The sequence below is a fragment of the Medicago truncatula genome, chromosome 5 (assembly GCF_003473485.1).
Source record: "Medicago truncatula cultivar Jemalong A17 chromosome 5, MtrunA17r5.0-ANR, whole genome shotgun sequence".
NCBI lineage: Eukaryota > Viridiplantae > Streptophyta > Magnoliopsida > Fabales > Fabaceae > Medicago > Medicago truncatula.
This window is the reverse complement of record NC_053046.1, coordinates 9650133-9665864: the sequence shown is the minus strand read 5'-3', so window position 1 is coordinate 9665864 and position 15732 is coordinate 9650133. Positions and strand designations below refer to the sequence as shown.

Below are 15732 nucleotides of genomic sequence, written 5' to 3'. Positions count from 1 at the left end.
AGCCACTTTTGTGAGTTCTCAGGACGTTCCTTCACACTATATAGCAATTTGGACAACCCTGCAATACATATGTATTTGTATTTTCAAGTTTAATACATGAAATTTCATGTGTAAAAAGAAACTTGAAGCAAGTAGGAGTTTGTATTTGTAGGTGCAAGCGCGGGAATTTTAGGCTTCTATGTTCTGCATGCGATAAAAAGATGATGAGCTAAACTACCACTAACAAAATCATCTATTTGGAAACAAAAGACTGAAGTAATGTACTTGAAAATGTGCTAAGCCCTGCTGCTAGGGTCCATAAAGGTTTGAAGTAAGACAACTTTTAGCTATGTCTTCTCACCTCTCCCATCAATTGACAAATTGTATACAAATGTGTTATATGAAAATTTCTTTGAGTGGTATTCAATTTATCTACTTGGTGTTCTGAACGAATTAAGAGTTTATAGAGTGAAGCTATATATATGAAGGTAACACTACATGACAACAAAAATTGTCCAACAGAAAGTAGTAACTTATGAAATTGAAATTACAATGAAACGAAAATGAAATGCTAACTATCTAAATGAGTGCATATGACTATCCTTTTGTTTCTTCACTTGAACTTTTTGTGCTTGTTAGTTCATACCTTCTGTTCTGTTTTAAGTTTTTTCTTAAAAAATTAGACAGGACCACATGACTTAGTTTGGAACAACATATTTTTTATCATGGTACCGGACAGACCAAATTTCTCCAAAGGCATAGTGATATTCCCGCGCCAACTTTAGAGAAAATGCTGTCACATGATTGCTCTAGACACTAGACACATGATTTCTCAATTGACCAATACCCCAACAATGTAATATTGATTGAAATCATGGTTCACTTTCAGACTAAACCAGCTACTGAAATCCAACAAATTGTTGTATCAGAAATTAACCTATTAACTTGAGTTACAAGGTACTAAAAAATACATCATGCTGAGAAATTGAATAAAAAACTAGCACATTGAATTTTTACAATAGCACGTTGAATTTAAGCACAATTTATTTAAGCTCAACAAGGAAAACATAGACCTGAACATTGAATTTTTACATTGATTTGGAGGAAACCTAAACTTAACATGTCACTTGTACTGCTAATCTGGGTATACTTGAGACATTCGTTACACCAAACATTTCTTTTGTCACATTAAATCCGCAATTATTTTTTCCTACACAAGAAGCTTCCACGACAGATTGACTATTTGCAGCATCAAAATTTCCTTTCTTAAAAGAACCACACTGACCTTCTGGATTTCCATAGCTAGCGAATTGAATTTGTGACATTACTTGTCCACTTTGACATGATAGTTCAAACTGTGCACCTTCATATACATTAGCACAAATAGTTCCTGTTGTCACAGTTTGGAATTGAACACTTTGAGGATTTCCACCAATTTCTTCAAATAAAACCAATGTGTTCATGTCATGATTCAAGAATGACCTTGGCACATGGTACCACCTTTGTGATGGACTTCCGCAATTGGTGTTGCATTTTACCGGTACATAGTTTCCTCTATAATCGCACGTGTCACTACATCCATCAGAAGGTGAAATCCAAGAAGACCAATAACGACCAATGCTATGGCCGTTCACCCAAGCATGTCCTTTACCTAAGCCTTGCAAGTCCACCACAATAGGGTTTGTTCCAAAAGGAGATTTAAACTTTGCCCTATACCAAATAAGTGGCTTTCCAATAGGAATATAAGATGAATTAGTGTGCCATGCTACACTAACATTTTGTTGAGCATCATATAGATGTCTTCTCTCACCATTCAAACCAATCTTATAAGACCAAAGATTTGTTGACAAATCCATAGTCACATTATTCTTTCCAATCAATTCAACAGGACCACCTGATATGCCGGTTTTTTTATCATCAAACCATGCACCATAGTTTGCAAGCCCAACAGTGGCACTTAGCAAAGTTATAATGTTTGTTCCATTCTTTAAAGAAACTTGTTTTTCGTAAGTGAATTGATTTCCATATTGGCTAAATTGGTATCCTACATACCTCTGATTAACATAACCATGAAGTGAATGGCCCGAAGTGTTCACACGGAGAGTTGCATTGCTCCAAATTGAAGTGTCATTGATATCAGCACTAGTCATGTACCATAAATAGTCACTAGCATCTAAGGTTAGCTCCTTCTGCTCCAGAAGCTTCTGTGCTTTGAGACTTCCATTTCCATGTATGGTGTCTCTCTTTGGCTCTACTTTCCATTCCCAAGTGAGATTAGTAGAACTAACATTATCACTCTTTTTCACCATCATTGATGTTTGACTATTAACCTTTGCAGTATTGAAAACTTCTTGGTTGCAACCGTTAATAATTGAAACAGACCAAGCCGGAACAATGTAAACACCATCATTTTTCAAATCAACCCTTGCACCAAGGTCAGTATTGTTGTTATTGCTCAAGAAACAAAATCTTGCTCCACTGGAATTAGTGTATGTTGTTAGTGTGAGTCCATTGCCGAGATCCTCGTCTTTCCTTGCACTATAATTTGTAAGTACATTTTCACCTAATTTGATTGCTGCATGAAGATTCTTCAGATGTCCCCATTTAGGTTGATTCAAATTCCCATACTCATCAATTGGTGCATCATAGTCATATGATGTTGTTATATACGGCCCACCTGCGGTGCGACCAAAGTTTGTTCCTCCATGGTACATGTAGTAATTGTTTAATACACCACCATTTTGGAAAAAACGTGCCACAGAGAAAGCTGAATCTTCAGCACTTCTATGTGGAACCCTTTCACCCCATTTTTGGAACCAACCAATCCAATTTTCAGTGAAAATTTTAGGACTTTTTGGATTGTTAGGTTGAAAATTGTGACAATAATATCCATTGCAAGTATTGATGATAGGTTGAGGAGCATCTTGTTGTTGACACATGATCCATGGAACACCAATGTTTTGTGCTAGAGCCATCTGAGCAGCCCATTGAACATATGCCTTCCCAGCATCTTTGTAATTCCACATGATGTCCCCATATTCATTCTCAATTTGAGCTAGAATAATAGGTCCACCTTGTGATGCAAACAACTTTGCTTCTTTTACCACATTCACAATCTCTGTGGTAAAATTTTGCATTTCATTTTTGTAAACCGAATTATTGGTTCTCAACTCGATCCCCGGCATATTATGAAGCCACGATGGGAACCCTCCAAAGTTCCACTCAGCACATGCATAAGGACCTATCCTCATGATGGCATATAGTCCAGCTTTTTGGATAAGCTGGAAAAATTTGACAAAATCCAAATTTCCGGAGAAATTATATTCGCGCCTAACGGGTTCATGACGATCCCAAAATATGTAAGTTTCAATGGCATCTAGGCCACCATCTTTGGCCTTTTGAATAAGGTCAGGCCACATCTCCACAGTGCTTCTTGGATAATGAATTGCACCTGAAAATATTAGACGTCTTTCTCCATTGATAATGAGAGCATTTGAATCATAAGTAACCTCTGTTGCAAAGCATGAGTACAACATTATTAGACTCAATAAGAGAATGCTAGCACAAGATAAAGAACTCATTGTAAACATGTATGTATGATTTTTTTTTTTTTTTTTTTTTGAGAGGATGTATATATGATTGTTGTGTTTGTTATTGTTGTAATATAACTTAGCAAGTGGTTTATACAGAGGAGCATAGTAATTGGTTTTTATAACTAATCAATGTTAAATCATATTTTTTTCCTTATTTGTGAAGTATATATCATGTGAGTTGGACACAACAAATCAACAATAAGACATAAAAATGGATAAGCACTTACCAATTAGTTAGAGTAATATGTAAATATCTTACTCAAAAAAGAATGTAAATATTTTTCTTTTATGTGTGTGTGTAAGAAGTTAATCTCTTAATTTGCTTGCTATTTTGGTAATGAAAATAATAAATGAGACCAACAATAAGAAGACATGTAGGAATGGATAAGCACTCACCAATTAGGTAGAGTAATATATAAATATCTTACTAAAATAATAATGTAAATTCTAAAACTTATATTTTGTATATGCATGAAGTTAATTTCCTCTCAAAAAATATGGAAGTTAATTTCTCAATTTGCAATTTTGGTAATGAAAATAATAAATGACACAAACGAAAATTGAAGAAATAACACAAAATTAGGTTCATCGCAATGACTGAGTTGGCTTATTTAAGTTTGTTATTACCAGATTTAAGTTTGTTATTATGCTAATTTATTCATAAGAATGGATAAGTACTCTGCAAATATTGATTAAAAGTCCTTTAAGGTTGGGTTGAGTTCACAATAAGATACATATAGGATAGAAGAGTTTGACACGGACGTACCTTGTAGGACTAGGACCTAATCATATTTGAAGTATATTTGATATGAAACTAGATAAATATTATCATTAATATGGATATATATCATAACCTACTTGTAATGGTTTGACGATGTTGACTTGCGATTTTGAGTCACGCTCATTCAGATTTGCTATGGATTTAAATGCGCTCCTCACAAATGAATGGTATAATTGAACCTCTCAGATTAATTAATCCTTAACGTCGGATACCGTGTTTTCAAAAATAAAATTATACTCCCTCCGTTCCAAATTGTATGACGTTTTGGCCATTTCACACGTATTAAGAAATGTAATTAATATTGTGTGGGGAAGTGAAATTATGAGTTGTTTTACAAAATTATCCTTAATAAATGGTATGGAAAAGATAAATGAAATAATTGAAAGAAGAGGGAGTAATTAATAGTTAAAGATATAATAGGAAAAGTAACATTAATATTTCATTGGTATTGTAAAGCGACTTATAATTTGGGACAAATTTTTTTTCCAAAGCGACATACAATTTGGGACAGAGGAAGTATGTAACTATTATGTGTAAAACACAAAGTTTTTGTGAATCTTATTTCAAAAATAAAATTATATGTACCTATTAATGTTATCTTTATTTACAATTCCATTCTTCTGATCAAATAAATTACAATATATAGTTTCATTACTAATTACCTTTTTTCCACCCTGCTTGCTAACTTATCGGATTATAAATAAATTAAATTAATTTTATTATATTTTATTATGATAAATTGTTTTTTTTTTTTTAATTTAAGAGTATTAACATGCACGGAAATGTTTAAAAGATATCCAACTATGTTGAGACCCTTATAAACAGGATTTAGCTGCTTGCATACCCATAATAATAATAATAATAATAATAATTCATCCAGAAGTCATAGCTCAACTGGCAAAATGCCGATATTGTTAGGCCGAATGCTATAATCGGGATTCGAACCCCGGTACCTCCACTTATGTGTGTGAGTTTATAATGGCTTTGCCATTTCGTCTATCTACCAAAATAATAATAATAATAATAATAATCCTAAGAAGTTTAACTGTTGTTCCTGTAGTTACAAATGTAACTTTTGGAGCGGTTACTTCTGATAGGGGTAATTGTAATTTTTAATAGCAATGTTCATGGTATATAATGGTTTCTATACTTGTGATGGCATATGTTAACATGCCACAAGGAATAAAATGTAGGACACAAAACTTTTGGACAACAGTTTAAATGTTTAATTCAAATCTTGTTACAATCATGATATGGTGAATACACTAACCCAACAAATGGGTGCAGTCATTACACAACTAATATAAAATACTAGTAATAATGCTTGTGCTTCATTAGCCACATAGATGACAAGATTGAACCAAGCATTGGGATTAATAACTCCAAATGATGTTAATGTCCAACAAGGGCACAGAGACATGGTTCAAGCACCACAACCCTTTATTGATTAGAGATTGTTCAAAATTATAATGAAAATAATAATTTGAACTTGGATGTAGGGGATGCTAATCAACATGGGTTGCACTATAGCCATGTACATTTGTTGAATAGAAATTATTTGAATGAGCAAAATTCAAGACTAGATCGATTTAGACATTGAATGTGAACCAAATTGTTAATAGGTTTGGTCTAGATTGTGTATAAGCAAATCAAAGGCATTTCTCTTTCCTAGATTGGGTACAACAGTCTAAAATTTCAAGGGAGATTAAAGTCCGTAAACTTAATAAAGTTTATGGTGAAAGTGGAGAATCAATTATTAAACATGTTGTCAAATATATGACAGAATTAGGAGAAATTGTCTATGAAGAAGGTTTGAAAATGAAATTTTTCTCGAACTTATTGAAAAATAACGTTTTTTTTCTTCTTGGTTTTTAATTTTAAGGCCCAATTGAAAATCGGTTCTTTAGGGGTCATTTAAGGTTAAAGATTTGTTCAATATCTATAGAAAATGTAATGAATTTGTTGATGGTTACCTTTCTAGGTTTAGATAGATGAAAGTCAAATGTTTCACACCTATCTTGGAAGTGAGTTGGTCAAAAGGGTTTTCCGTGGGTTGAAATTCCATATTGGAAATAAGCTAGTTAATCAAAATTTTATTGAATTAGCACAATAGGGAGAAAAGGTTTGCCAAATTAACAAATAAAAAAAGTGAAGAAGCAAACTCTTAAAAAAAAAAAAAAACTTAATTATACAATGCATAATATGTTTGTAGATGATTTTAGTTCTAATGAATATGGTTGATATTTCATAGTTAAAGAGTGGTTCTTTCAACTAACGACTAAAGGTGATTACCAAGTCGCAATAGACTTTGAGGTTGTTATTACTTATTAGATCTTACTGAGGTCATGATAATGATTAATTAGAGTCCAAGAGGCTCCAACATATATTTGTCAAAGTCCAAAGACTATACAACCACTTTCCTACATATGTGACATGATAAATGAAGTGATCAAAGAGGGAGAAAAAGGGATAGAACTAACTCCAAGGCCAGTTTGAAATATAGAACGTGGTCAAACATCCACCCCTCCAAAATAAAAAGGTGGATAACATGTGTAGATGTTAATCAAACACTCAGTCGTACAAGTAAAAAATCTCCCTCAACTCAGTCGTATGAGCAAGATATAAGTTGACTAAGTCTGGAATGTACATAAAGACTTATTTTCTTAATAATAGGATGATGGAGGACATGGATAGCTGATATAACACCCCCAACAAACTGGTGTTAGGCTATAACTCAGCCTGTTACTTACATTAATGATGTTGGTCATGATCATACCTGTAATATGGTAGATAATGGGTCAAAAATGTGGCAAGCAATGTTAGAGTAGGCTGCTTAGTTATTCTAATTTTGTAAATACCTCATCTTAAAGATTATTCAAACATACATCAAATCAAACAAATCTTTACGTTTTTTTTTTCTTTCCTTTATCATTTTGATTTTGATTTTATTTTTATGTCTTCTTAAGTAGTAGTTCACAAATTTCACTTGTGTAACATTGTGGTGGAAATATCACGTGACATTTGACACATAGATTTTTTATTTTCTTCTCTCTCTCTTTTACAATGGCTTTTTGTTTTATTTAGAAATGAGAATCCACGTGTCATGATTGGGCAATGTCATGTGACATTCCCACCACAATGTCACACAAGTGAAATCCAGTAGTTCACCCTTCTACATTATATAGACACTTTTTAGAGTAATCTAGAACCTGCACCTGAGAAACATAGTCTCTTTCTCAGCGTAATCATTTGATCTAAATAAAAGATTATTGTCTTAGTGTAAATTAGCCTACATATCATCTTACCAGCCGAGGAATCCATAAATCAACCAAGTCGAGGGAGTATCTTTTATCTATGACTAAACAAATTGATAGTATTAATAAAATATATATCTAAAAAAATAGTAAAAAATTATAATTATAAGCTCATAAAGTATACTATAATGCTCTGCATAAAGAAAATGCTAACATGTGCTCTAATAACATAGGTTAAAAAACTTATTGTAGAAATTGTCTCAAAAGTTGTACATTAAATTACTCCATCCGTTCTTAAATATATTCCCTCCATCTTATATTAGATGTCTCATTTGAGTTTTATACGAGTATTAAGGAAATGATTAATAATGTTGATTTTAATGATAAAATATGTGTCATTTACTAAAATATCCCTATAAATAAAAACCGAGTAAACCATCAATTTGGTCCGTGTCTTTGTAAGTGATTCTCAAATTAGTCCCTAACTCTATTATTTTAAAATGGTCAATGTCTTTGTCAAAAGTTTCTCAATTAGACCAATGTTTCTGTGTTTTTTCCTTCAAATGATGTGGGATTTAATTGAAAAATTTATGACAAAGACAGAGACTATTTTAAAATATTAATAGAATCATGCATACATTAATTTGAGAATCACTTACGAAGACATCAATCAATTTAATAATTAAAATATGGTTTTTATCTTTATATATTAGTAAAAAGATATGGTTAAAATATGTTACCGTATAAATAATATACATAATCAAACTTGTTTTTAATATAAAATTCACCATTTTAATATTCTCTGACTTGTATCCTTAACATAGATTAGCATGAGTATAACATGTGGGGTGGTGGGGTGGGAGCTAGATCCCCTTACCACCCGAAATCCTCTATATGGTCAAAATAAATCACTTATGAGATGAGATGGGGAATAGAGCAATTTTAACCAGTCCATGAGTGTGTTTTGAAAACAAGAAATTATTGCTTTTGAACAATCGCTTCAAATTGTGTGAATTTGAACAGTTTCCAAAGATGTAAAACCAGAGGAGGTTTCAAGTGATGAAATCCTCCTATACTGTAAATTTTAAACTGACGGTAGTCCAATGCAAACCAACTTATTAATGGTTCATTCATGTCATTGTCAAGCATTACGAGTGGTTACTTTAATTAATGTATTCCAATATAAAAACGGTTTATTATTGTTTATTTCAAAATCAAGCTGTTTCAAGCATTTGACCAAAATAATCTCATTTGACCAAAATAATCCCTAGATTATTAAAATGTGTCAAAATATGTACTATAAGTTTAGAAAATATACTGTATTTTGTAATTTTTTTCAAAAAGAAAAAGATAAGTCCTGCCACTTTTTATTAAAAAAAGATATATCCGGTAAGAAAAGCAAGAAGTTTACAAACATATGTCACATTGTATATTTTCTAAGTGTAAATACGGGGATGAAATACATTTAAAATAAAATTTGAACAAAAATAAAATTAATTTAAATTTCATTTATCAATTAGTTAACGGTTAATTTTACCAAACAATTTTATTAGTTTATCATCTATTGATCGTCGGTCATCAACTAGTATAAGCTATCACCCATCATTTATCAACTTTAAACCATCAATTATCCACTATATTTACCAAACATAGTCTTAATACTCTCTCAAACCTTATTTATAAAAGATATTTGAGTTAACAAAAAAAATTATGTATGTAGTTCAAAATTTGGATCATATATAATATTTCTTTTTTACTTAAAATATCTTTTATAAATAAATTCGGAGAGAGTACAAGATTTATTAATATTTTGTTATAATTTTAATTTTTTTTGTGTGTTCATACTCTGATTCTCATGAAAAAGAGATCTTAGTAATGCGTAGTTCGATTGTGAGGTAAATAAAACCTAACAAAAATTGTTCTACTCGAAAATCAAATTCATGTTCTCATGAACAAATCATTTTTTGATGAAACAATTAGAATTTAGTTGTTTGGTTAAAATTAAAGTAAATGAGATCAAGAATTGTTCAAATTGTAAATTTGTAATCGAAAAGAGTAATGATATTTGTACAACCACTTTGTGCCAACTTTTAGGCAACTTTCTCTCTCATACTCACATTATATTCTTACCCTCTCTCTTCCTTTTTCTCTCTCCATTGTTTTTGACCAATGAAAAGAGAGAAAATGAAGGTTGTCAAATAGGTTGTACCAAATGGTTGTTCAAATATCATTGCTCAATCGAAAAATTGAATGACACTAATTTTTTTATTTTGACCAAACTTTTTTTCTTTTAAAGATTTGACCAAACTTTTTTTGTTTTTAATTGAATGACACTCATTAAATGGTCAATATAAAACTCTTGTAAAAAAATGTTAACATAATTTTTTTAAGACAATGTCAATATAAAATTAAATTACACCTATAGTAAATATATTTATTAAATGAATTATTTTTTTTCTAAAGAAAAGAAAAATGAAAAGTGATGAAGTAAGCAAGTGAATGAAAGCAGGAAAAGGACTCCTAAAGTACAATAACTGATCCAAAAACAAACGAAAAAAGCGGAAGATCATGCAAACTTACACTTAAAAGCTGCTTTTTTTCTCTTTCTCTCTCATTCATTCCTTCATGCTTTCTCCAACTTCTTCTTCATCTTCATGGATTCCTCGCTCATTACCCTTCTTCTCTTCAACAACACCATTCAACCAGGTACCATGCAATGCAATACCCATTTTTCATTTTCATCTTCAATTGTATAAAAAATTGATTTTTTTTAATGGGCTATTGATAATTTTTTTTTTTTTTGTTTGTGGGGTGTTTTTTGTTTTTGGGGGGTGTGAATAATAATTTATAGAGTTGATGAGAAGCGTGCATGTGTACCGTGAATGTGATGGAGGAGAAAAGGAAGTTGAAAGAGAGTTTGTGTTTTCTGAGAATGGTTCTTATGTTGAAATGAAAGCTACTCCGATTCTTAGGTTGTTGAAATCTTTTGTCTGTGAAGAGATTTTTGAAGGGTATAAGAATGGAGTTTGGCTTTGTGTTTTTGCTTTTCATGCTTATAATGTCCCTCAATTTTCTCACATTCCAACCTTTTTGTTGGTTACAAGGTATGTATATCTGCTTACCCTTTTATTGAATTTGAATTGGTTAATTTGATTGTATGATTATGTATTTTTGGGTCTGCTTGGATTAACTTATTTGAACTTATAGCTTATGACATGTACCAATGTTGTTGAATAGCGGCTATAGCGGCACTATAGTGCCATTGCTTAGCGGAATTTGAACAAATGGCTATTGTTCCGCATACACTATTTTGTATAAAATATTTTGAAATAGCAACTATAGCGGCGCTATAGCAATGTTGCGTAGCGGAATTTGAACAAACCGCTATTTTCTGTAATCTGCAATTGACAACATTGAAATGTACATAATCTGTTAACATTGAAATGTACATAATCTGTTTTCAGTTTATTGAAATAAGCTCGCCAAAATAGCTTATGAAAACAACTTATAACATATATGAAAATACTTCGACTTTAGTTCATCTTTTGTTATAAATGTAGTTTTTACATAAGTGCTTAACTAAGTTGTTTATCCAGACAGGGCCTTAGCTTTTAGGCCTGGTCAAGGTTTCCCTGCTTTAATCAATTTGTATTGTAAAACAGCACACAGAGCAGCAAAATGGTGTACTGTGTACAAATTGGACCCTGTGAATGATATATAAATGTATTTTAGCTTAAAGCTAATTTTAGGTTATGATTTATAACTGATTGAGATTTCTGTTATTCCTTGAGAGAGAATGAGAGAGTTCAGTTCTCTTATGAGAATGAAAAATAAAGTCCCTACACAAGTAACGGCGTTTCACTCTATAATAAACAGTTTCTTTTCATAAACATAAAGGTTCAAATTCAGTTATAAGTAACAGTCCTGTTTGTTAGATTAGGTAACTGCAGTCTGTACATGTGTTCAAGTATTGATTTCTTTATGTATGTGGCCATTGGTAACTGATTTTTGAACCCGGATTCCTTACAGTTATGAAATGGTGCAGTAAATGTTTGGCATTGGATGAAGATCAGATGACTTGTATTTTAACTTTATTAAATCGAATTCCAAATATGATTTGAAATCCGAGTTGTCCGATTTTTATCCTACAGTTGCAATTGCGGCTGCTGCAAATGTTGATTGCAGGGTATCCATATCCCTAACTGTTCCACAACATACTTTTGGTGAAGTTAGAATTCGAGGGCATGGTCCAACAATGGATGGCATAAAATTTAGAAAATATATCTCTCTGTAACTATTTTTAGTACATATTTTAATCATAACAAACAAAACAAAATTAATGTTTGACTTGAATATGTTTTTCGATTTCTTGTTTGTCCTGAGAAATTAGCAAAGCGTAGCGAGTGACAACATTGCCATATACCTAACTTCCTCTGTCTTGTTCTTCTTTAATTTTCAGGAATCCAAAGCTTCAGGCTATTCCAAACTTGCTCAATGATCTCCACATGATATACAAGTTGGAACCGAAGAAGGAACAAAAAAGTACACCAGAGAGCTCTGCAAGTGAAGAATTGAAAGGAAACAACAATGATTTCCAACCACCAAAAAAAGTCTTGCCTGTGCTTAATCAGGATCTCAATTGTCTTCCTTATGAAGAAGACGAGGCTGAGTTACTGGATGATGAGACAGATTTTGGAAGTTCAGCAGGTTTGAAAGTTCACCGGGTTTAGATTCAAATGCTCCTAGTCAGTTATCACGTTGTTCCTGCTTTTGAACATTTTATTCTAACAACTCAGTCCTGGCTTTATACACTTATTTTATTAATAAGGAATCATGGACATAAAAAAGTTGTAGTGCGATAAATATGTTGCCAATGCATAATTTCTTCCTAATGATGAGTTAATTGAGTGTTTGCAGGGTTTTTAGGAAAGAAAAAGAGGGCAGCCAGTGACCATGTTGCAAAGATTACTTTATCAGATTTGGCCAAGTACTTTGATATGCCAATTGCAGAAGCCTCAAATAATCTAAATGTCGGGCTTACTGTTCTCAAAAGAAAGTGCAGAGAATTTGGTATTCCTCGCTGGCCTCATAGGAAGATCAAATCACTTGACAGTCTCATTCATGATCTTCAGGTTCTACTCCACTTTTTTATTTATTATTATGACTTTAAGAATCTCTGTTGAGCTATATATATACATACATACATATATATCAATTTCCAAGAAAACTTCTATGATTTACAGCCAACTCTTGAACTAATATTTAGATATTCGAACATGACTGTCATTTTAATGTGATTGCAAACCTTATAGTATTTGGTTGAAATATAAACATGAAAAATTATAGTATCTGAGGCTTCTTTAGATAGGTAACCTTATACAAAACTTTTCTGTAGTTTTGTTGTCAATTAGTATATGTTTGGATGAGCGAAGAGTTTGATAAAATCACAATGTCACCGAGATTTTGTTTAAGCTACAAAGAGTAGCTTTTGTGCCAAAATCACGGTGGCTCACCATGATTCGGGCAGTCTCAACGCTAATCCAAACATGCACCGAAGCCTATAAAGCATTTGGTCTATAAAATCTTCATCTTTCGCTTTATTTTCTTTTATGCTTCATTTTTCCTACTAATCTTTAAGCGAACTCCTTATACACATGACAACATCCCTGCAGGAAGAGGCAAAACATCAGGAAATGGAGGATAAAGATGCAGCCATGGCAGTGATAAGAAGGCAAAAGATGTTGGAAAGTGAAAAAGAAAACATAGAGAAGAGGCCTTTCATGGACATACAAATTGAGACCAAGCGATTCAGGCAAGATATTTTCAAGAGAAGGCACAGAGCTAGAGTTATTGAAAAACAGAATCTACAGTTGCAAGCACCTAAACCTAGCAATTAGCATCTTCTGATGGAACAAAGAAAAACAAAACCATATTTTGCAAGTTGTACATTAACACCAAAACCTGTCAAACTCTTCTAATTGGTCATTGACCTTTATAATTTTGCTGTGACTTGTATGTGGATTGCAATGTCTATAGTCAACCTAAAAGGGTATTTGAAGAGTTTATTTTGGTTTATCTAATAAGTTATGACATAAGCACTAGTCTAAGTGTTTGGAAGAGCTTATGATATATCATAAGCTAAGTTGTTTTAAGTTTTTTTTTTTGAAACTTTCTAGAATAGTTTATAGAAAAAACGTATACAAAGTTTATAATATTTTTTTGTTTATTTAAATTTGATTGTATTATACACATACTTGTATATAATTAGTGCTTAATTAAGTTTTTTTAACAGACTCGGAGACGCTTAGAGGTTAATCCAACTGGAATCATTCCTGATTAGAAACTCAGGTGGTTTTGGAAAACAAGGAACTAAGGTGATTTTAGGTTTCACTTTCAATCCTGAAAATGTCTCCTTTTGGAGAGAATATTTTCGCTTCATGTTTGGCCTTTTCCACTGAAGTCAAACAATGATGGTCACTTTCATTCAAAGTTGAGGTTTATATAATTTGTGGTGATACATTTGACATGTCATTGTCATCAACTTGGACAAATTAAATTGCTCACCAATTACTGCTCTCAATTTTTGGTTAAGTGTGTAGTTTTTTTCTTCTTCTTGGCTTTGAATTTTGTTTTGCCCATGCTTGAATTATACATAGAGTCGCTTGATGGCCAACTTTTTTTTTTTGAAGGAGCTTGATGCCCAACTTAAGTAGCCATTGTTGAAATGAATGATGAAGTGCTTTTTTTTTTTTTTTTTTTGAGAGAATGAATGATGAAGTGCACATATAACCCAATATAAGGGGGTGACATAGATAATAAAATGTGAGAAACTTTCCTCGTCCTACAACACGACTTTAGATGAACACATTAACAAGAAAACACGATTTTTTATGTCCTTTGAAAGTATGCTTATGAGAATATGCGTGGTTCTTTATTTTATTTATTTTTCATATATAAATGTAATGGTGAAAAGTAACCGCTAACGATATAGTAGATAGTAAATTTTGTGTAAAATAAAAAATAGTAAATTTGGTTTAGATTCGATGTTCTAGTGTTTGTACGATAAGAGTCGTGTTTAGATGCGCACTCTTTTTAGATGAATATGATGATTTGGACGGTAAAATTGGTGTATCTAGATGTAAAGAGTCGATATGCTCAAAAAAAGATGAATATTTAGTTAAACGTTCAAATTGATCATCTTAAATTGAACCAATCATCTTTGATGCACCTTTTGTATTAACTTTTTTTGAAGATGGACGCATTGAAATTGTTTTTGGGAACAAAATTGCTATTTCATATTTACCTTCATATTGTAAGCAACAACGTTTCTAAATGGATTTTCACTAATAACTTTATATTATTTATTATTAACTCTATATCAATATATTTCAATATTTTAATATTTAAATGGAATAGGATCCACATAAAGAGATAATGCTTATTTGAGATACTCTTTCCTCTAAGTACCATTTTCTTTCCACTAAGTACCACTTTTCTTCTTCTCTTCACGATGAGAGTACCTATCAGTATTTATTCAATAACTATATTTCAAGATACTATAGTTTTATATCTTGAAAAAGGTGAGGAGAAAACCAAGAAGTTTAGATCTAATTCTAGTGGCACGAGGAATTTGAGGTCCAACAAGCTTAGGGGAAGTGAGTACTACCTTAAGATTATCATTTTGTGGTTGGATTAGATGGAGTTAATTGACTTTCCATAACAAAGGTTACACCCAAAATTTCAGTTATAGGATGACACCTTCTGACACACTCCGATAACAATCAATGACATGGTCCTCATAATCTTTTTTTTTTTAACTTCTACGGTACACTCTCAAAATAAGGTGTATTGATACTCTTTCTTCATAATTTTATAAATTAACGATCATTTTTTACTCCCTCCCTCCGGTCTTTATTATAACAAAAAATTGATTTTTTAGATTCATAGAATAATTAATGTATCTTATTGTAAATATAATCTAAATATATCACTTACACAATGAACCAAAAAAATTAATTGTTTCTTATAATAAGGACTAGAAGAAGTATAAAATAAATAATTATTTATCAATATTTATATTTTATAGAACATCATTTCATAAGAAAAAACATCAGTTCATTGTTTA

The 15732-nt window shown here is 31.7% G+C and overlaps 2 protein-coding genes across 3 annotated transcripts; one reads left to right on the top strand and one right to left on the bottom strand.

Annotated features, from left to right (window-relative positions):
• Positions 1-1005: 1005 nt before the first annotated feature.
• On the bottom strand, positions 1006-3939 carry LOC11415506 (beta-galactosidase 7). Of its 2 annotated transcripts, XM_039834159.1 has the most exons (2): positions 3800-3939; positions 1006-3490 (listed from the first exon to the last, which is right to left on the bottom strand). In XM_039834159.1, exon 2 carries the CDS (start codon positions 3396-3398, stop codon positions 1095-1097), a length of 2304 nt encoding a protein of 767 aa, XP_039690093.1. In that variant the 5' UTR covers positions 3399-3490; positions 3800-3939; the 3' UTR covers positions 1006-1094. The 2 variants fall into 2 exon arrangements, with proteins under 2 accessions (XP_039690093.1, XP_003612351.2); XM_003612303.4 differs by lacking the exon at positions 3800-3939 and having other exon boundaries at positions 1006-3681.
• A 6191-nt stretch (positions 3940-10130) lies between these two features.
• Positions 10131-13682, top strand: LOC11426252 (protein RKD5). Its single transcript, XM_003612302.4, has 5 exons — positions 10131-10313; positions 10459-10711; positions 12067-12314; positions 12525-12739; positions 13280-13682. The coding sequence occupies exons 1-5, from the start codon at positions 10262-10264 to the stop codon at positions 13502-13504; spliced, it is 993 nt and encodes a 330-aa protein (XP_003612350.1). The 5' UTR covers positions 10131-10261; the 3' UTR covers positions 13505-13682.
• Positions 13683-15732: the final 2050 nt, after the last annotated feature.

What these genes read in the sequence shown, in the direction of transcription:
- LOC11426252 (XM_003612302.4), top strand. Translation starts at nt 10,262, where the DNA reads ATGGATTCCTCGCTCATTACCCTTCTTCTCTTCAACAACACCATTCAA. An exon ending in ACCTTTTTGTTGGTTACAAG is followed by an intron (nt 10,712 to 12,066) that starts GTATGTATATCT and finishes TTTAATTTTCAG; the next exon opens with GAATCCAAAGCTTCAGGCTA. An exon ending in AGATTTTGGAAGTTCAGCAG is followed by an intron (nt 12,315 to 12,524) that starts GTTTGAAAGTTC and finishes GAGTGTTTGCAG; the next exon opens with GGTTTTTAGGAAAGAAAAAG.
- LOC11415506 (XM_003612303.4), bottom strand. Translation starts at nt 3,569, where the DNA reads ATGTTTACAATGAGTTCTTTATCTTGTGCTAGCATTCTCTTATTGAGT.